Genomic DNA, 22,700 nt, shown 5'->3' with positions numbered 1-22,700 from the left:
ACGAACTGCCAAACCAACGAAACTTCATGATTCAGAAAGTTCATCCGAATGCACACATCTACAAGTGACTGACAAGTGTGAAGATCTACATAAGAGGAATAAAAATAGGTACTGAAGAGTGAAACATATAGCACTTGCCATAATGTAAGCCATTAAAAATCTCCTTAGGTCTCATTAACACATCCTATAAGGTCAGGACAGCAGGCCCTTGCAATTGGAATCTCAGGTGTGTACAAACAGCTGCAGCAGGGAAGCCTGTACATAGCACTGATAGGCCGACAGGCGCCAATGCTGTCCACCACTATTGGCACGTATCCACACATCAAGTGGTTACCTGTGCCTAGGGACAGATGACTGGCACTAGATGCACACAAACTGGCATTCCAATCTGCAAGATTTCTTGCACCTTCCTGTGATAGGTAGCCTCACTGGCCAGTAGGTATAATTGAAGTCCATAAAACTGTCCATAATAGCTATGACTAAGGCCGCGTAATTCAGAAACGCATCAGCGGTTGTTTTTTGTATGGATGCAAGTGGAATAAAGTTTGATTTTCTTTGGTAGAGCATTGTGTTCTGGCTCTACAGTTTTTGAGACAATCACTCCAGAAGAGGGTCATCCGTGCACGGAATGTAGATTACAAGGATGCATGACAGGGGTGAGCTGTGCACTTTGTGTTTCTAGTCTTCATAGTTGAAGTCCTTCCCTACTACACTCTGCTGGCTGGATATATTATTATTCATGATGTTGTGCTCTATGTCAGCACTGATAAAGGAAATCATTGTAAAACTGGAAAAAAATGTCACTTGGCAAAATTTGCCTGGCAGCGCGGCTTCACGTTGTTTTGTTCCGACTCCATAGTCAGCCATTCAACATTTGTCACCTGGTAATGACATCCTGCTATTTTATCTCTGAAGCACAATTTTGATTCTCGTTCTTTTTGATGGTGGTCTCTGTGTCTGTGCTTTCCTCTGTGCTGCAACAGAACACAATTTGGCACCATTTCTGGCGGCATAAGTTAATGTTGTACAAAACCGGGTTGACTATCGAGTTACAGAATGTAAACAAAGAAATCCAAAAGAAGCATGTAGGTGAGAGACGGAAGTCTATGTCCAAGTTCTGAATGAGAAGGAGTAGTACCATGATGAACACAGGAGTCCACATGACAAAGAAGGAGATCATCAGAAGGAAGAGGGTTCGAAAAAGTTTGTAGTCACACTGGGACACTCGGATTTGATGGTTTTCAGAATATGCTGTACTGCTGATCATCCTCTGTCTTATGTCCCTTGTTATCTGTAAAAAACAAAAACAATAAGTAACAGATAACCCTTCCCAAACCAATATCTCAGTTATGGATAGATCCAGTTTGAATGGAAATTCCCGATATACCTCTAACCCTTCATTATTAATACAGACCTCCCTATCTAGACTCCTCACTTTAAAAAAAAGAAATCCATAGTCAAAACATTTTTTATATTCATTTTAGATAGGGTGGTGAAGAATTAGATCATCTGTGAGGTTTTTATTGCTGTCTGTATTGCTATTGACAAGATCCTACTTTCTAACCTGTTGACTGGCTCAACTGCGAAAGGTGGCTTTAAAGGACAACTGCACCTTTGTTTTAAAAAGTAATATTCTAATGAGCATAAACTCAGCAATATAAATGCTATACGTTTTTTTCACATAAACTAAAATTTTGCCATGGCATGGCTAGAACAGGAAATTACAAAACTGGACTGAATAGCAGCACGCCAGTGCATTTAGTTTCAAATCTTACATCCTCCAAATACAATTTTTGATGCACTGTCCAGCAGACAGATGACTAGAGGGCTTGATGTTCAAGTCGAACGCGAGTTCGACTCGAACATCGCTAGTTCATGTGTTCGACGAACACTTGAAGTATCAGGGCGTTCGGTGGGCCTGCACTTGCGAAGATTACCGAGGGGCAAGAGCAGACATGGAGAGCTTTCCAGCAGACGATCCACTGACTTACTGGGTCTTGAGAATGGATCACTAACCAGAACTTAGCCAATATGCCATGGAGCTACTGGGCTGCCCTGCTCCAGCGTGCTTTCTGAAAGGACACACACATCAGCGCTGCTGGAGGTTTAGTGACAGATAAAAGAGTGTGTATGTCCATGGACTCAGTTGACCAGCTGACATTTATCAAAATGAATCAGTCCTGGATCAGCAGCAGCTATCAATCCCGATGCAGATGTAACCGAATAAATTTGTCTGGGATCTGGGATCTCTGGAAGACTGCCTAGGCTGCCTAACTTTGTGGGTGATTATTCTATCTTGAAGTAATGTTCTCGGTATAGTGCACCACCAACAACCAAGGCCCAATTTTTCCACACCCGCATGTGACAGGTGCATATAATTTAAAATTTTTTACAGCAGGGTCCAATCCTGCACTTGCAAAGAGTAAATCTGAAGGGTTATGGTGTGAAGGCACCGCCAACACTAAAGGCCCAATTATTTTGGGTACCTGTGTGACAGGTGCATATAATTAGAATTTTTTTTACAGCAGGTTCCAATCCTGCACTCGTCAAGAATAACTCTATAGGGTTACGGTGTGTCATGATTTGCGCACTGGAGCACCAGGAATTGCAAACTCCGAGTCTTGTAGAGAAGTATATTGTGACTGAATTAGGAATGGGACTGAATTAGGGAAACAGGTCTCTGAAGATGCAGGGACAGTGCGACCGCACAACAAACGTAGGTGTGCCAGAGTCGCAGGACCAAGGGAGCCGCCTGGTCTTCACCTGAGCCACTGATGGTGTGGATGTTGAGCTGCGGGGTACGCTGCTCCATATACTTATCTTGTGTCTCTCCTCGTCTCCCGGCCGAAAATCTGAACTGCACATGCGCCCGCCCGAGAAATCTTCAGATGTTCGGACGGGAGCGTGCGGCGGAGACACAGGTAAGTATTAACCCTTTGCAAAAGTTTTTTTTTTCCGTTTTGCATATATCTACCCCTTGCTAGCTGTAGATATATGCAAAAACATGCAAGGGTTTAATAACACTTTAAGTCTTTTTCACCAGAGTTATTATGTAGCTAAGAATTGTAATTTATTCCATCCCCATCATCAGTAATTGTGTTAGGATGTAGCGCTCCTTTCTCTGCATTTTTTCTGTTGTAATTTGACTTTGGGACTACAGACATGGCAAGCGTCGGCACAACATCCTATAGTTGGGTAGAAAGGCTCCAAACTAACCACTTTAGGATCAATCTGCTTCAATGCCTGGTGTGGGCAATTAAAAACAGGAAGGAGTTCTTTCCTAGTAGGACTAGCACCATCAATGGGTATTTTGTTGAGTTTTACATCTCCTAGCGACTACTAATATTACAACAAGCTTAAAAAGGAACAATGCAAAGTAGTCCCCAACTTTGATTGTTAAGGTTCACCTGCACTTTAACTCAAACAGTCAACCAAAATGATGGTCACCTACATTATCAACAAGGGACCATCCACGCTCCTGTGGGAGAACAAGTACAGTACATAGGCGGTACTTTCCTGTGCTCTATAAGTCCAAGCATTCAATGTAATGTCAATGGAATGACAGAAATGGGTTTCTCAATGGATGCTAAATCTCCTCAGCATGTCTAACAATTGGCTAACAGGTGGACAGGACAATTTGAGAAAGGAATGAGTTTCCACAGATGCATTTAATGCTGAGACTTGTACTGTAGAGACAAAGCAATAATTTTTCCACTTAATAGATCACTGATTTGGCCTCATCTTGAGTATGCGGTTCAGTATTGGTCACCAATCCACAGAAAGGATGTCCTTGAGCTGGAGAGAGTCCAGAGAAGGGCAGCAAAACTAATTAAGGGGCTGGAGGATCAAAGCTATAAGACAAGGTTGCTAAATTAAAATTTGTTCACGCTAGAAGTGAGGCGATTAAGGAGGGACGTGATTTTGATGTACAAAGTGTTTAGTGGTGATGGCAACATCAGCAATAAACTTTTTACTGTAAACTCCCTAACAAAGACAAGAGGACACCACCTAAAATTGGTGGAGAAAGATTTAACACAGGGCGTAGGGGCTTCTTTTCAGTTAGAGTGGTTACATTTTGAAACTCTTCCACAAGCAGTGGTATCAGCAGAGAGTATGGGATTATTCAAAAATCATTTAGATACCTTCCTCAGAGACTGTAACATACAGGGGTACAGGTACTCTTAAAAACTAGACCACACAGGGACTCACATACACAATCGCACAAACAAAGGCTGAACTTGATGGACCTGTGTCTTTATTCAACCTCAAATACTATATAACTATGTAACAGCTGGCCACTTAGCGATGATGTAAGTGACCTCCATTATGGTTGATTTTAGTATGTGGGGAAAAAGAGATAGCATTTAAAATTGCTGATTTAATGATTTTAAAAAAAGTGCAGTTGTCCTTTGAACCTAAACTTCTGTTGGTTAACTCTGTTACTAGGATAATAATGAATGTGATCTCATGACACAAAGGTAAGAGGCCTTAAATAGGCAGCTTCTCCTGCCTATTACATTGCTCACATAAAACGATCAATCTATGACAAGGACGTGTGGAGTAAAATACATCATATGATATTCATTTATTGGTGCTATAGCAAATTGTTTTACTATTATTTTGCGCTAATCTATGTAATAAAGCAATCATTTCCTGACCTCCAAGAACACCATTAGTTTGGAAACAGAATTCTGCAAGCTGGGATTGGCTTCCAAAATTTGTTATAGAATGCAGTCTTTGTTGGGACTCTCCAACACTGAAAGCATCCTGTGGGCACCTGCAGCTAGAAGTCTTTTTATTGTTTTAGCCATAAATGGAATAATGACGTTGTAATATTTGAGTCTCCAGTAGGAAAAGAACATGATGGACACTATATTACTAAGTACCTTATAGATCTTGGTATAGCTGACAATGATGCCCAAACCAGGGATGATAAAATCTAGAAGAACAAATGAGACGTCCCATGTGATTTCTTCTGTAAGTGTAGGCCAGAGAAGAGTGCAGATCTTCAGCTCCTAGGGGATAGAAATCAATAAATTAACAAGTGCTAGCAAACAGAATTATGAAATATTTACAATTGATGTATTTTAGGAGCCAGTATTGTGTTGTATTGTATCGACAAAGAAGACCAGCTCTTAGACCTCAATCCTTTTCAGAAGCCCTAACTGACACCAGAGCTTACCCAAGGCAGTGAAGAAGCATGAATAGGTGAATATAACTTGTTGGGGGGCGGCTATCAGCAGACACTTTCACTTTGCCCTGAATTGGCTGTTTGTAAGACAGCAGACTGACCAGGACCTGAGGAGAATGGACGGCTGCCATTGTTAGCACTTCTATAAAGATGGCATCGTTTGTTTATTTTTGCTGGAAGGGGTGGATTCCTGTAATTTTTAAATTTCCTGTTAACACTGATGGGCTAATTTATAAATCTTCCACCCAACATATAACTGGGCGAATGCTGCACACAGCACTACTGTCATTAGATGGCACTAAGGAGCATACAACATTCCTATGTTTCTCAGCTCCATCTAATGGCGTTAGTGCCATGTGGACAGCATTTGCCCAGCGATACACTGGTCAGAAAATGTATAAATCAGCTCAATAATAATGGATTTTACCTTTTTTTATTCATCAACAATGTATACCTTGCAAAAAAACTACTTCAAAAAGTAAAGGAAAAGAGCATTCCTCACAATTTTAAAGGTAGAGCAACACAAAACTAAGGCTTTTATTGCAGATTAAGCTAAGTGCCCCTTTGGCATCCTATATCTCTTGGGGACTTCAGTGGAGATATCTCCACCAGAGCCCATGGTTATGTTTGCAGCCGAAGCTGAAATTCTAGAAACCAACTAAATACATAGTAAAAATATAAATACCTGGACTGTCAGCTTGTGAAAGGCTTAGTGTTTGTTTTCAGTCAGTCTTGTGACCCAAACACCCCTGAGATAGCACAGCCAAGTTGGTGACCTTACAGTTCTCTGCTAAAGTGAAACCAAAACAGCTTGGTGACCAACCTGTCTCCACCCTGACTATGAAGGATAAACATCACACTGATGAGTACATCACTCTGTTGCAGGGACGTGCATTCAGGAGAGGCAGGTGAGGCAGATTCCCACCTAGTATTGTGGAGGAAAAAGCTGACAGCTTTTCCTCCATTCAGAGCAGCTTGTAACAGGTTACACAGCAGGGAAAGCCTCCCCGCTCTGTAACCTGTCATGGGTGGGGCACTGCCTGTTAATTACATGCATTCGGCTTTTGACAGCTAAGTTAGGTTGGTGGGGCACTGCCTGTTAATTACATGCATTCTGCTTTTGACAGCTAAGTTAGGTTACACAGCAGTAGGCTTCCCCACTGCTTGTGTAACCTAACATAGTGAGGCGCGGCAAGATCTGCAACAGCCTCTACTCTATGTTAGAGGCTTGAGCTCTGTGGATGGTTTGGACCAATGGCAAAGCGCCATTGGTCCAGGCTATCCAATAAAAAAAAATAAAAAAAACACTGAGGACATCGGTCTCAGTGCCTCACCAGTGACAAGCAAGTGAGGGACAGGGAGGCTCCTCCCTGTCTCCTCCCTTCCTCCTTCACATATAGCTTGGTGACCGAGTTTGCAATAATGTGTCTTTGTCATGTCTCTCCAGTGGCGGTCATTGTGGTCTGGATATCTAAAGCAAGAGCGTGCCAACACTGATAATGAGCTTACGGGAAAGAAAAGTAATTGAATAGCAGGCTGATTGCTAGGTGCCGTACTGATAGTCACATGTGTTGTGGTTACAGCCATGTTTGACCAAACCTAAACCTTTGTTTGAGATATAATTCGACCAACAATGCTCACGGTGCCCTGATGACAAACATAACCAAAAAAACAAACATTTATTTGACTTATTGTGAATCTGACTGCTTCACTAACCATTGCTAATAAAAGCGGTAGTTACCTTTCCTCTTTTTCTTGTTGCTAATTTTAAATGATTGCACAGTAAATACCACCAAAAGAAAGCTCTATCTGTCCCCAAAAAAGGGTATAAAATTCATTTCAGTACAGCGCTGCATGACGGAATAAATGTCAGTTAAAGTACCGCAGCGCTGAATACTGAAAAATGGCCTGGATGGGAAGGGGGTTTAACACCGCGGATGTCAACTGGTTAAAAAAATGCTTAAAAATGTAATCTGCTGAATTCCATTCGATTAGGAAGTTATGTTTTTAGTCAGTTTTTCAGCAATCGCAAAGGTGTGTAGGTAACATGTACTTCCCTCTGTACTTTCACAGCTATACACTGCTGACAAAGCAGGATGTTTAGTAAAGAGACCCTGTCAACACTACATGCATAGGAAGATCAACAAAGACTATATGGTTGAAAGTATGTGGATACCTGATCATCATGCATGAAAGTATGTGGGCAACTGATCATCATGCATGAAAGTATGTGGTCACCTGATCATCATGCATGAAAGTATGTGGACACCTGATCATCATGCATGAAAGTATGTGGACACCTGATCATCATGCATGAAAGTATGTGGACACCTGATTCATCATGCATGAAAATATGTGGACACTTGATCATCATGCATGAAAATATGTGGACACCTGACATCCTTTGGACACCACTACATACATAAGAAGATCAATATAGACTATATGGTTGAAAGTATGTGGACACTTGACAAGCTGTGGACACCACTACATGCATAAGAAGATCAATTTAAGAGGAAACAAAAAGGAGGAAGAAGCACGACAACCTAGCGCAGATAAAATATGGTGGAGCAGAGGGTAATGAGGCGACCACAGTCTGCACACACCAGGAGCAGCACACCAGCATTGAAGCCAATTCAATACCCGCCCGCCCGTAAGATCGCTCACTAACTGGACCTGTCCTTCACAACTTTTTACACAATAGAAGATCAACATACACTATATGGTTAAAAGTATATGGACACCTGATCATCATGCATGAAAGTATGTGGATACCTGTTCATTACCTCTCCAAATTATTGAGTTCAAGTGTTTCCAGTAAAGGGTACTGTAAATGCTACAACATGCCAACCCACTGTAGACAATTGTGCGCTTCCACAACAGTTTGTGGAAGACCTTTCCTTTTTCTGTTACAGGATGATGGTGTTCCTGTGTACAAAGCCAGGTACAAAGACATGGTTTGATGAATTAAATGTGAAGGAACTTATTCTGACTCCGATTGTTGTGATAGCAAAATATATCCCTTGCTGAGACCTCTATGCCTGGCCTGTATAAGCAGATATACTCACTGCGGACAATCCTCGTCAGATAGCTGAACTCGTCAATACCGATTCATTCAAAAGAGGTGTTTATTCTTAACATCAGGATTACAGCAGATGATAGGAACAGCAGTTGAACGGTTATAGTATTGTGCGGTCAGAAAATGATGCCTTTCCTACGTACTGTGCAGATTACCTGTGTGTCCTTGTTACATGTGGCTTTTAACTGTGGCCATGACACAGGAAGTACTGCACACAGGAAGAAGGAAGGGGCGTACACTAGGGGGAAATACATCGTCACATGAGGAATAATTACAGAAAAACATGTTTGTTACAACAAAAGGCCACTAGATGGCAGCATAGGATAACACATGAATTTAGCTATGAGAAAATAGTTAGGCAAATCACACTATATAAATTCTAACCTATATAACAATGCTAATATTAACTGAGGCTATGCATCTCATATTCTATGCCCCTATTGGGGCGGCACAGAACTCAAGTGACCTGCACAGAGCCTAACTGAAGACCTTTTGGGATTAATTGGAACACTGATTGCAAACAAGTCTTCTCGTCCAACATCAGTACTTGACCTCAAAAATGCTTTTTGTCTAAGCGGGTACAATCCAGAACATATTTCCACAGACATGCTCCAAAATTTTGGGAAAAGCCTTCCCAGAAAAGTGGTGGCAGTTATAACCATAAGGAAAGGAAGTGGGCATAGGGCAACTCAATAGTAACACCTATGGTTTTGAAATGGAATTTCCAATAGCTCCTATAGGTGTGATGGTCAGGTGTCCACAAACATTTGCCCATATAGTTTACCATGTATCATGTGCTCAATAATAATAACTCAGGCTGCCTCTTTGAAAATTATGTTCTATAGAAATATACAGTATAGAACATAAATTTTCAGCAATAGAACTTAATATATTTGTAACCACCTACACTTCCAATAGTTTCGGAGGCTGTGCGTAGCAGACAGATGGTGTTCCTCTTTCTTCGCAACCCTGACATCAACCACAATCCTGACAACAGCCAGAGAAACCTTGCACAGTCATCATTGACAGTAATACCTGAGAGGTAAGACTGCGTCACTATAACAATCTATAACAAAAATAAAATAGGATATTATGATAACCTCAATGCCCACTGGTGAGTGGTTCTCTCTAAGGCACAAAAATGAGCCCACAGTAAGACAAATATTTGGCTAGCATCATATAAATAAAAGTGAATGAAGCAGTCTAAAGGAAATCCCGAAATCGTACGAGAATTGAGCAGTGTGAACAGAGACGTGCGACAGTTTCTACTGTACGGTCGCACGTCTTTTGTCTAAGGAGCACGCTAGAAAACCAGCCGAAAATCGTACGATTTTCGGCTGGTTTGAACGGTGCTCGGGAGACAAATGCTGAAGGTGCCGGTGTGTGCATGTGCACACTGCCCGTTCAGCATTGCGGTCATCGGAAGTACGATCTGCCTGTCCAAGATGGGCAGATCGTACGCTTTTTTAATCACTTCACAACCATCGCAAGACTAAGGTCGCACAGTGTATGGCCACCTTAAGACCTCCTTTCCTTTTGCAATCTAGTATACAGTATGTAGTATATGTTGTATATGGCCCAAAATAACCAGCTAGCCTTTAAAGGACACTGAGAAAAATGTGGAGGAAGTAATTGCTGACCTCTCCTTCTAGAAATGCTGCTTAAGGTGGCCATACACTGTACAACCATCGCAAGACCGTAGTCTTGCTATGGTTGTAAAGTGATTTAAAAAACGTACGATCTGCCCATCTTGGACAGGCAGATCGTACTCCCGATCATCGCAAGCCCGCCCCCCTGAGGGGCGGGCTTCTGATGAGCGCAATGCTGAACGGGCAGTGTGCGCATGCACACACCGGCCCGTTCGGCATTTGTCTCCCGAGCACCGTTCAAACCGGCCAAAAATCGTACGATTTTCGGCTGGTTTTCTAGCATGCTCCTTAGACAAAAGACGTGCAACCATACAGTAGAAACGGTCGCACGTCTCCGTTCACACTGCTTGATTCTCGTACGATCGTGGGATTTCCCGCGATTCTCGTACGAGAATCGAGCAGTGTATGGGCACCTTAACTCAGCTGTCAAGCCACACCAGCCATTCAATCGCACCTACCGTGTATTCTGGTGTGGGAGGTGTGTTGCGTTGCCATTCATTTAATGATACCCCAAATGCACCTCCCACCTACAGTTTGTACGCCTGCACCAGAACGCGCGGTACCCTAATGCCGTGCATTCCATTGCAGTGCGACTTGGGTCGTGACCTAATGACCAAGGACAATTGTGGGTCCTGAAGTTACACAGGTTGAGAACCATTGCTCTAAGTCACTTTAGATGTGCACTTTAGAGCGCCTTATTTTACAACCAGATTGTTGGCAGTTTATCCAACAAGGTTGCATAAAATGACGTGTGTTTAAATGTTGGGTAGTGCATATACTTTTAAAAAGTTATATAAAAGAGTGACAATTAAAGCAGCAATTGTAGCACAGTTTACTTGACTGATATCGGACATGTGACGCTTTTGCTCTATTTTTGACATGTACTTAGACTCAGCACGCACGTGATGTATGAACAGGATAGAAAGATGAAAGTGATCTTCCACTAAGTACATTAGTGTATCTATGTTATGTCTTCATCTTTATAATCCCTTCATAATTCCAGGTAATATCTGAGCATAAGGCTTGTTTACTAATGGACTTAAACTGAGACATAGGCTGAGCCAAGCTATAACCCGAGATAGGAAAGAGGAAGCATGAATGGAAAACAGCAGTTCAGAAACATGAAGCTCTTTACTTGAAGTGGAACACTCATCTAATTTTTTCCTTTTAGTGTAGGATAGAGTGGTCCTGCAAAGCCACTCTTCTTCAACGGTTATGCAGCTGCCCACCTCACCAACACCATCAGGAATCAGTCGCTGTAATTTTAAAAACATGCACCAGGAAGTTCCCCCTGCAGAGAATGTCACATTCACGGCTTTATATCCCTTTTGTATCCCTGATTTGTTTTCTGTATTAGATCATTATTTCTGTTTTGTTGTTTTTTTTTTGGTTTTTTTTTACATTCTTTGTGGGAAAAACAACATAAAATAATGAGACATTTGAAAGACATTTGAAAGATTTCCTAACCTTCAGTAGCCATTTAAAGACCATTTATCCGCTAAAAACCACCGAAAACAACATTTGAGCTGCTAGACTGTCACAGGAAGAGGTCACATGCTCCCCCATACACAGAAGCACCGACAGAGGAAGAAGCTCCTTGGGAGCTCAGGCAAGGTGATATTGTCTGTTTAAAGTGTCTGTCACCAACGTTAACAATATGCAGGTGAGGTAAAGTACAGAAAATCAACTATTTTAAATGCTTGCATGCAAAGTTTTTTTCCCTTCCATATTTTGATTGACTTACAATCACGGGCGTCCCAAGGCCGAGTGTCACCCGGAGTGGATACTGGGTGACACCCCGCTGTGACGTAATTGCGCAGGCCATCTTATTGATACCTGCCGGCGGCCATCTTGGTGATGAATGCCGGCAGGGAGAGGAGGGGACAGTCACCTGGCGGGATAAGGTATGCCGCCGGGTCCCCTCCTCTCTCCTAAAACTGTCGGGCTCTCAGTCCATGACCGAGTGCCCGACTTTTCAGAGGGGGTGACACCAAAATGACTGTCAGTCATTTTGGTGTCACCCGGGTGCTGGTCGCACCCCCCGTGTGACGCCACTGATTGCAATGTACCTTTATTTATTGCAAGTATTTATATAGCACCAGCAATTTACATAGCACTTTACATACTGCACATTCCCATCAGTCCCTGGCCCCAAGTAGCTTACAATCTCCCTCTCTCATGGGCGCGCACACACGCACACACACACACACTAAGGCAAATTTAGACAGGAACCAATTAACCTACTACATGTCTGTGGAGTGTGGGAGGAAACCCATGGAAAACACGCAAACACCATGCAAATAATGCCCTGACCAGCAAACTGGGGATCCCCGGGGCTGCAAGGCAGAAGTGCTGAGACAATGTACTGCCTTTAAACTCACTAGAAAATTTGAATAGGTTAAAAGAGTCAATTCCTTAGCACAGCCCCTTCCTCCTTTCACAGCATAGCCCTCTCCTCTTTTGGGAGTGTCCAATTATCCGTTGTGCTGGCCCAGCTCCTCTTCTCCTCAACTCCCTACAGAACTTTCTATGTAGCTGTGGGTAGGGGAATAAAGATGAATACCATGGGTCAGGGGTAGGCAACCTGGATACTGCAGCTGTTGTGAAACTACAAATCCCATGATTGCAAGACTTTGGCAGCCACGGGCATGACTTCTAGAGTCAGAGGCATGATGGGATATGAGGTTTCACCACAGGTGGAGTGCCAAGGTTGCTTACCCCTGCTATAGAGTGTCACTTGAGTGACAGCTCTGGATCTGCTGGGACTGTCTACACAAAAGAGGCTTCTGCAGGTCAATAACCTGCATAAATGACGTCAAAGGTTTTTGTAGTAATGAATAGTTTGACGACAGAGTATCTTTAAAGAGTAGAATAATAATACATTGGATTACAGCATGGGTGCTGTTATTGACTGGAACTACACCTTTTACATTATTAATGCCTATTTCATGCAAAGTAACAGTTTGTGTAAGTAGGCAAATGTTTATTTTTCATTTTATGATCCTTTCTCATGCAATGTGACCTTTCAATTGATTTATACAGAAGATGTTATCTCTCCCTGGTTAGGAGGGAACTGATTAAGAGATGTAAATGGCTTGGACACAGTACATCCTAGCGCATTGGTCTTCCCAGACATTGTGAAATACAGAAAGCTCTGTGACAAATGAGTACAATGAAAGAGCCCAAAGCCAACACATTTTATATGAGTCATCCGCATCTTGCAGACCAATAAATGGATTTATGTAAAGTATGCACTGGGAGGGCAACTGCTTAGAGAGCAAACAGACCTGAAAAATAGAGAACCCCAAGCTGTGTGTGACTTGGCACAATCAGAAGTATTTAGTGCCTGCTCCTATCAGTCTTGTTTCCTGATTGCTAACATGCACATCCAAGCCATATCGTGTGTTGATCATTTTTACCCTTACAGTATTATTTTAGATGGGGAGGAGTTTTAGTTTAAGGATTAGTCCACCTAAAAAAGATATTTCACTGTTAAATATACTCAAGTCATCTGCTGGCTCCTGTACAGGATTGGATTTCCCACAAGGCCAACCAAGTTGTTTTCTACATGTAGCCCTGCTTTTGGCAAGCAGAGCTAAATGTTCAGCGGGGAAGCCGCTATTTGTTTTGTTCAAGTGATCCTGGTGATGTCGCTGAGATCACTTGTTTGCAGCCTGCAGGTTGGAAGCAGAGAGATGGAGGTAAGATTTCCCTGCTGTAGTTTCCAGCTCTCTTCCTGCCCAACTTGCAGTTATACATTGTCCTGTCACTATTAGGGTGTTCACATTCTTCCTGTATAGTATAAAATAAATTGAAGATTCAGTATGGAAAATGGGACCCTTTGTAATGGCCAGCAGACTAGTGTGCAGGACTTTAAGCACAGGGGTTCACCACTTGAGTTCTCCAAAGGTATAGGAAATCAGTAAAGGACTTGTTCCACCAGCATCTACCATTATGCTCCTGTTGTACAGCATACTTGCACATTACAATACACTTACCTTACGAGCGCATCCTTCTCCAGTGCTGTTGGATCGATCTTCGGTCCTCAGCTGTGTGCCCCGCCGTTGCCATTTCTGCCACTGACACTTCCAGGTTCTCTGACATCTTCTTCGGGCATTGGGTGGCCACTGGTGATGTAACTCCTGCACATGTGCACAGGAGTTCCATCTTCCCTGCCACATGGCCTATTCATGGCACCTTGAAGACCTTAGGCGCATGCTCTGTACAGTACACGAGAGAGAGGAAGGATTTTTTTTTTGCAGAAGAGACTTTGCATGTCTCTGCTGACAAAAATCTCAACCTCTAGGCTTTTATTTTTAATTTTAGTTCAGCTTTAACTACCGTATAACATCCCTTATAATAAAAAAGGCACTTATACATGTTGCTGGGACAAGGTCCTCTGGCATCAAAGGTGAGGATGCCAAAGTTTGTCCCCCAACCAAGCTCTTTAATTTAGCACTACAAAAACTAGCATCAATTTTGACTACAACTTTTAGAGTTAGAAAATGAATAAAAGTGAATTAGTTCAAAAATTAATTTGGGCTAGCAACAAAATTTATTATGAGTTTTGTCCCTTAGGGGTACGGCATAAATGATAAAACAAAATAACCAAAAAAGTACTCAGGAAATAAGGAATACAGGAGTTAATCAAATGAATTAGGGTTCACTAAGAATTATTAAGGGTCTAAAATGTTGTATTTAAAAACAAAATTTATTTTTTTAATTTATTTACAAACAACAATATTTCATGAATGAAAGCTCTGTTCATCAAAGTGTACCGCTACCAGTTTGTTACGATTCAACTTTAGACTTGCTAGGTAGCTTTTGAGAAACTATCGTCCTACCATTGAACCCAAAGTATTATTGCCATTGTTCTGAGTATACAGTATATAGCAAATCAGGCAGGCCACCTAGTGGCCCCCAAACAGGCTCAAGAAGCCCTTTTGGAGCCCCAAACCATAGGGTGTTACTCTGTGACATACTGAATATGGGTAAATATAGAGTAATGAGGCACTTTAAAGTGACCAAAATGTTTGTATCAGTTGCACAAAATGTTCCTTTAAAAAATTACCAAAAAGCACTTGGCAAAAAAACATGAATGAGCGTCCAATGTGTATGTTATACTGTCCGAGGGACACTTACCCTTAAAGAAACCCATGATCTAAAACAAGTATGCTGTAAGTGAAGTCAGACTTAAATCATAACACCTGGTCAGCAAACTTATTTCAGAGCAGTAGCTCAGGAAGGCAACTAGTATGTTACAATCAAAGGGTCCACAATGGCAGCTTCCATGTTTCTCAAAGCACAGGTTTAATTTTAAATGCCTTCTTCCCCCCTCCTATTTAAAAAAAGAAGGGGGTAAAGTGCTGCTTCTCATCCTCCCGGCACTCCTCTTCCAAATGGAATGACACCTAGCATCATACATCGCTTCCTGTGAGCCCAGGCTTTCAAAGACACACCCACTGCCTCATCACACAGCCTGGGATCACAGTGCAATGCTGCATAGAATGGCACAATGGGACACAATTCTCTGCAGCGGTGAGGATTGTCCACCTTCGACCCCTAGAGAGGAATGAAGACCCTACTCGTCCTGTGACTGGCTTAAAGACAGTAAATCACAGATATACCACTCCACCTCATATCTCACCCCTATACTCATGTACCCTGACTCATGCATCAACGTGCACGATATAAATATTTCTTCTTAAAACTCCTATGATAGCAGAAAGCCAATTAGTTATTACTACTGTTTAGACAAGATTAATTATTGCTGGTGGAGACACTTGTGCCGGTATTTGCTTGCTATTGTGTTGAAGCTACCTGGATTTAAGATATGTATACCTTCTTTTTTTTAAATTAGTTAAGGGCAAGGATGAAGGTTTGGGGGGGAGGAAGTAAAGCGTCGATGGCTTTAAATAATGCATTATGATATCTAAAGGAGCTAATCACAACATTCACAACTCAATATCTTAAAAAAACTCAAACTAGGTGCCATATTAGGCAGAAGGCAGCACCAAAATGACAGTTTTTCTAAGGAACAATTGGACATAGCTCACCGGTTGATTATAGACTGTTAGGAAAGGCTGCTATTGCAGTTCTCAGTAAGCAATAGCTGAATAGTGAATTGTGCAATGATTGGCACTGTTGCCATAACAGATACAATGAACCGCTTAGCCACAGGAAGCAGCAATGCTACTAACGGTGAAATGGAATTAATCACCTGTCTTTATTTCAGCTCTCTTCAGAGATGCAGAGGTGAAAACATTAGTAGGATTCTTTAAGAACTGTGCCACCTGGAAGGCCACGAATAAACTTTATGTTACACGTTTTTGGTGAATGCATTGAAATATTGCTTGCGGTTGGTGGTGTAAAGAAAAGTATACACTGAACAAATTTGGAACAATCGTTTGATTTTCTGATAGTTGATGGGGTCAAATCGATGATCAATTTCAGCCGTATTGACGAAAAAATTCAAAGGAGCATGTTGGGAAATTTTTCTCAATCAAACTAAATTCTAACAGTGAATGTGGTTTTTGTTCAGAAACTCCATTCCTTCCAAAATCGAATGTTAAATCAAATGAAGATTCAAAGACATTCGTCAAGTCTCTGATGGTATTATCGAACATTCCAACGAGATGTTTCATACAAACATTTGTTTGAAAATCTACCAGTGTATATCCTACTTAAAAGAGAACAATGAAGTAACCTTTTTATACCATAGTTCTCTTTAGGGTCATGGGTAGGAATATACTAAACTACTCCCGTGACCCAAAGTTCAGTATATCGTGGGATATTGCCCACGATATACTGAGAGCGCCACAGCCGGGACAGATCCCGACAATACTATTGAGATACACGATCCAGGTGGCTGACTGACAGCGGGCTCTGCCTATCTAGAGGCAGAGCCAGATGTGCCCGCCCTCTCCCCCATCCGTTCCTCCACTCAGCGCTGGAGATGATCGGAAAGTGAGCAAGCGACAGTATGTATTCGCTCACTTCCCGATCAATAGAGCCAACCTGTAAGCTCTCTTTAGGGTCACAGGAGAACATATACTTACCTCCTCCCGTGACCCAAAGCTCAGTATATAGCAGGCTATTGCACTTCCCGATCTATGGAGTCGACGTGTGACAGTTTAATCAGCTCTAACTATAGGGATGATTGTAAATCACTCACCTCATAGTTCTCCTTTAACTCTCTCAATTAGTCCAACTAATCCAATTTGCGCTGATTTGCATTATGACCGTCGTGATTGTGTGTTGCTACAATCATCCAATGTTTTTTGGATCATAACTGTATGATGCTCCTGCAGTGCAAGATCAGTCATGGGGCAATCCAAACATGACTGGGGAGATGGATGATCACACTGCAATTCAATGGGAAAGAGGTTTGAGCAGTTAGCTGAAGGAATTTCCATCTCAGCTGAAGACTGAGCTAAATTACCAGGGTAAGATAGGCTTTGATGTTCCATAAAGAGTAGCGATAAGAAAAAGTGTTATGGAGTATAATTCTGTAAAGCGCTGCACAAATCCTGTATAATAATAATAATAGGTGAAAGACACTAAACCCCAACTTAAGCCAAAACTTTTTTTTTTTCATTGTAAAAGGGTTAAAGCATATCTAACTCCAAAAACAAAAAAGTAAGATGTTGCCGCTTTCCAGTCTTCGTGGTGGCTGCATTCATTTTCTTCTTTCAGGCTAAGAACATTTTCAGCAAATGCAGAATAAAACCGCTGATCTGACCAGACTGAACCAGACAGCACAGCACAGGAATAGTCTTAGGTAAAATACTTGTTCCGCCAATATACTGTGTAATGGAGATGAACAAAGGCAGACATTTTTGAAGTCCACCCTGTGTAATAATCATGGCTCTTTTCATAGATACAGTGGATAAATTAGTGTAGCTTTGAAGGGATAGACACTGTGTAATTCACAGTAACACTAGATGAAAAAAGGGAAGAAAGTCTAAAAAAAAATGTTAAATTATTGTACTTTTCCTTTTGCTGGGACTGTGCTGGGCCCCCTAGAGGCCGGAGGCCCTGGTGCGTCCGCACCGCCTGCACCGGCGGTAGTTCCGCCACTGGTTATCTTGTTCTGCAACCTAATAAAGGGGGATTTCTGACCCCCAAACCCCGTTGGCTTCTGACCTGTTGTTACGTACAATAAAGAATTACTGGACTTTGGTCAGACTTCTGGCACTCTCATCCTTCTTTACATTCTTCAGATTACTCTGGGGACCTCCAAGGTTACCCCTTCTGACAGAGTGTTGCCTCTTTAACTTGAATGTCAGGCCTCTTCTTTTCCTCATTTTGGGTCCAAAGCTCTACTAACCCTTTGTTAAACGACCTGACTTTGAGAGAACCCGCAGTTATGGTGAATGTACGGAACTGCAGCACTCTTTTATCTGATTCTATTATGTGCACACAGGTGCTGGGAGACAGTAATTTGTTATCAGCGTCTTTATAGGGAAGCGACTATCATATCTCACTGGACCTCTCAGCTCCAAATCTCAGCTCTGACAGTCAGCCTCAATATAAGTATAGTTCAGATATAGCTCAGTAAATCCAACAAAGGTTAAACCTAAATCTTTTAAAACTAATCTGCACAGCAATTATCATTTAAGACTGAATATTCAATTTCTGGCTTAAGCCCAGTCATGCCTGATTCTATTTAAAGTAAAAGTTCTACCTTTTTGGACCTTCCAGGAGAATCTGATATTAAAAAACAGCAATGACGTAATCATAAATTGCCTGAATGATATAGCCTGGTTCTCAGCCGGGGTTCTGTGCAACCAAAGGGTTTCTCCAGAGGTTTCCTAGGGGTTCCTTCCCGGATTGACCTCCTGTCGGATAGTGCCTGCATAGTTCTGGGCCCAGTGTCACTTGGCATAGCAAGCAGCATGACACCACTGACCTTTTTAGTAGGGCTGGTAATGATTAACATTTTTGTGTTCGATTAATCGAAATTTTTTTTTTTTTTTGAAAAATCTTTTTATTCATTTTGCATATTACGGGTACAAAACAAGACACCAACATAGTGCCCGAACATTAACATTTGTTCATACATTATGGCATAACATATGCCAATTACTTCTTACATAAAACGCCATAAAAACCACCAGCCCTCATTGGACTCCCCCCACCCCTTAGATGCCCTCCCGCGCACCCCCTCCCTCCGACCACTCCCAACAAAATACATCTCACCCCTTCTGCAACCTGTTCGTATTCATAATGGATTTCCTCCCCTGTGTCAGGTACAATTCTGAAAACAAATGTGGGTGCACTCTGGATTCGCCCCCCCCGCCCCTGCCCGGATGCTCCTGTGGATGACTGGACGGATGAGAGGAGCTGCAGTTAAGCACGTCCGTTCAGTCTCACATCTCGGCCACCGAAATTTTTTTTAATTGATTAATTTCGATGCCAATGTAGTTGGATCTGTATGTGCATTATAATTAATCGAAATTAATCAATTAAAAAAAATTTCGATTAATTATAATGCACATACAGATCCAACTACATTGGCCTATACACATACAGCACAGCAATGAAGTAATAAAATTAACTAGGATCACACTAATCCAGCACGTTATTAATCTCACGTGGGGCAACTCAGAATAATAACGTGCTGGATTAGTGTGATCCTAGTTCATTGTATGACTTCATTGCTGTGCTGTATGTGTATAGGCCAATGCCTTGGCTGGCGCTCGTGCAGAGAGTTTTTAAAAAAAATTAATCGATCAAAAAATTTTTAATCGATCAAGAAGATTATCGATTAATCGAGAAATTAATCGTTAATTTGCACAGCCCTACTTTTTAGCTGTCTATAAGGGCTGCAATCTTCCCACTGGACACCACTGTTAGTGAAACATTCTTACCACTGACCACTGAGGGTGCATTCATTCTTTCCTCTGGCCACCGATGGAAAGTTCATACTTCCTCTAAATAAAGATAGATGTACAGGGGCTTCTCTCTTACTAACTCATAATGTAAAGGGATACTAATCTCAGGAGTTAAATCTTAAAAATGCATTTAAGTACCCTAACTATTCGCAAAAATGTATCTTATTTGTGCATTACTCAGTTCTAGATCCACAAATCGTCTCTGAATTGGTGCTGACACTGTACTTCCTTCTGGAGGGTGGCTACTTTTGCCCCATGGTCCCTGTGTGTTGTAAAGTAATCACTGATCCAAGCTTGCTTCTCTGATGCTATTATTTCATGTTTAGTCAGCTCATTTGTATTGAAGTTATAATCTATCATGGGAGCGAGCTTGCAGCAGTGCATACTTTACAACATACGCATGGACCATGAGGAACAAAAGTAGCCACCCTCCAGAAGGAAGGACAGTGTCAGCACCAATTCAGAGATGATTTGATGATACAGCCGAGTGATACACAAATAAGATATATTTCTGCTAATAGTTCAGGTACTTGAACGCATTTTTAAGATTTAACTCCGGAGTTTAGTGACACTCTAAGGACACCCTTTTCCCACTGACCACCAATATAAGAAGACACTTCTACCACTGGCCATCAATGTAAAAAGACACCTCTACTACTGGCCACCAGTGTAAGAGGACCCCACTGCCACTGGCCACCAATGTAAAAAGACACCTCTACTACTGGCCACCAATGTAAGAGGACCCCACTGCCACTGGCCACCAATGTAAGAGGACACCTCTAACACTGGCAGACAATGTAAAGGGATTCTTTACTGAACACCGATATAACGAGGAATTTCTCCATTGTCGCCTATCAATATCAATATAGGAGGGTCTGTTTCTTTTTTGGCCATTATTATTATTTATTTTTTGTGAAATCATGATCATTTCTGAAAATTATTTTATCATATAGAGTAGGGGGTGTTGAAAAATTATCCACCTTGGGTATCAAATACTATAGGTATGCAACATTCTTTGTCTCAATATAAGCCTTTATAGGCTCTGGAATAGCCCCCGCGTCCAATGGGTAACATTCAAAGTTTGCTTGTCGTCATGCATGAACTGCAAACATGCCAAAATGTGTGTAAACAATTGAAACAATTCCATTGTGACACCAAGCAAAATCTAACATGTTTCTCAATGGGAAAAAACAGATCATTAAAGTAGAACTCCAACCAAAAACTTTTTCTTCCAGTTTTGAACAGAGTGCAGAAGGGCTAAAACATCTGTCAGGTTTTTATTGCTGCCTATGTCTTGCTGGGGACATTTACCCTCATAATATGTCCTGGTGGCCATCGTCACTAGGACAGAAAGTGATAGGATGTCCAAAATGCTGTCACTAAAGAATGAGTAGAGGGGAAACAGTGGCAAAATCTGGTATCCCCATCTATTCAAAACTAAAAAAGAAAAAATGTTGGCTGGTGTTCCAGTTTAAAAGGTTTAAACAGACTAAACAGACAAAAAAAAAGTTTTTTTACTTTAAACTATTGCAAAGTTTATTTCATTGTTTCACATAAAAATATAAATTTTCTATAAAAGATTGGTTACTTTAATATGTCAAATCATGTAAAGTAAAACTGACTCACCTCATCATTGACAGTTTTTGGTATCACCTTGAAAAATAAGCACAGAGGTAAGGCGGTCATGGCGGAGAACACCCAGATTATCACCAGCCCCAAGACCACCACCTTTACATTGCATGTGGTTGTCTGTGTCACTTTCATGATACAGATCATCCTCTCTAGGCTGACAGCAGACAATGAGATCAGGATGACAGAGCCGCTCAGGCACATGACATAGAACAGCAGGTGGCATACAAACTCGCCTAGGATCCAGTTCTCTGTCCAGCGGACCACCAAGATGAAAGGAATCATGCTGACGAAGAGCAAATCGGAGCAGAATAGGTTCAGCACAAAACAGTTGGAGGTAACCAGCCTCTTCTTTCGGATCAACAACACTATGGCGCAGACATTGGAGAACCAGGAAAATACAAAGACCAAACTTAAGAAAATGGTCTCCACCACTTTCTCCTCCAACGTTTTGTTAAACTCGGTGTAGAAAGCAAAGTGGGTATGGTTACCATACTGTTCATCCTGGTAAGAAATCAGCAGCTGCCCCATTGTCTTCAGGATTTCTTAAAATTCCATTATCAGCAAACTAATATGTTAAGACCAGATATGTCCAAAGGGTGGAATCAATCAAGAGAATGCCTCTTATGTCAAACATCAGAACCCACAAAGATCCTTCAAGAAGCCTTTGATAGCTGCAGTGAGACTCTGCAAGGTTTGATTCAGCCAGGAGCAGCAGCAGAGAACACCATCCACTTACTGATTTGAAACAAGGAAGTCACACAGCATTCTTGTAAATATACACCCATCTAAAACAAAGATGAAGGTGTTGCATTTTTATGATCCATCCACTTCTAATACCAAATAATAAAAACATTTCATTGTCTCCTGACATTGGCAATATTTGCAGAGTGCAAATAATTTTTATAAACTGCCTTGTGGTTCTGTAATAAGATTACTTAAGATAAGGTGATACTGCATTTCCTGTACTGATATTGTGTTATTTCCTGATAAATGCTGAGGGAAATTTCTATGATGACTTTTTAGATGTGGTGAAGTATCACAATGTTCTATTTGTGTTGAAGATAAAATCACCTGATTGAGTTTTTGCATTCAAAAAATTTGCAGTCAGTTTACTGACTACCTAATAAATTGTGTCTGGGCGGTCCCTGGTTGGCTGAGCAAGTGTACTGAGAGCTTTCCTGTAGAAGACTACTTTATTATAACGAATTGCCATAAACAATTATTTCTTTTTAGTAGCTTCATCTCCATATCCT

General features: G+C 41.6%; 1 protein-coding gene across 1 annotated transcript; it reads right to left on the bottom strand.

The window, feature by feature from the left end:
• Positions 1 to 898: 898 nt before the first annotated feature.
• On the bottom strand, positions 899 to 21,975 carry FFAR4 (free fatty acid receptor 4). The gene is made up of 3 exons (XM_018558679.1): positions 21,442 to 21,975; positions 4,887 to 5,015; positions 899 to 1,291 (listed from the first exon to the last, which is right to left on the bottom strand). The coding sequence occupies exons 1-3, from the start codon at positions 21,973 to 21,975 to the stop codon at positions 899 to 901; spliced, it is 1,056 nt and encodes a 351-aa protein (XP_018414181.1).
• Between the last annotated feature and the right edge of the window lie 725 nt (positions 21,976 to 22,700).

The sequence above is a fragment of the Nanorana parkeri genome, unplaced genomic scaffold (genome assembly GCF_000935625.1).
Source record: "Nanorana parkeri isolate BGI_ZX_2015 unplaced genomic scaffold, ASM93562v1 scaffold353, whole genome shotgun sequence".
In the NCBI taxonomy this organism is placed as follows: domain Eukaryota; kingdom Metazoa; phylum Chordata; class Amphibia; order Anura; family Dicroglossidae; genus Nanorana; species Nanorana parkeri.
The sequence above is the reverse complement of the archived record's forward strand: the minus strand, read 5'-3'. Positions and strand labels throughout refer to the sequence as shown.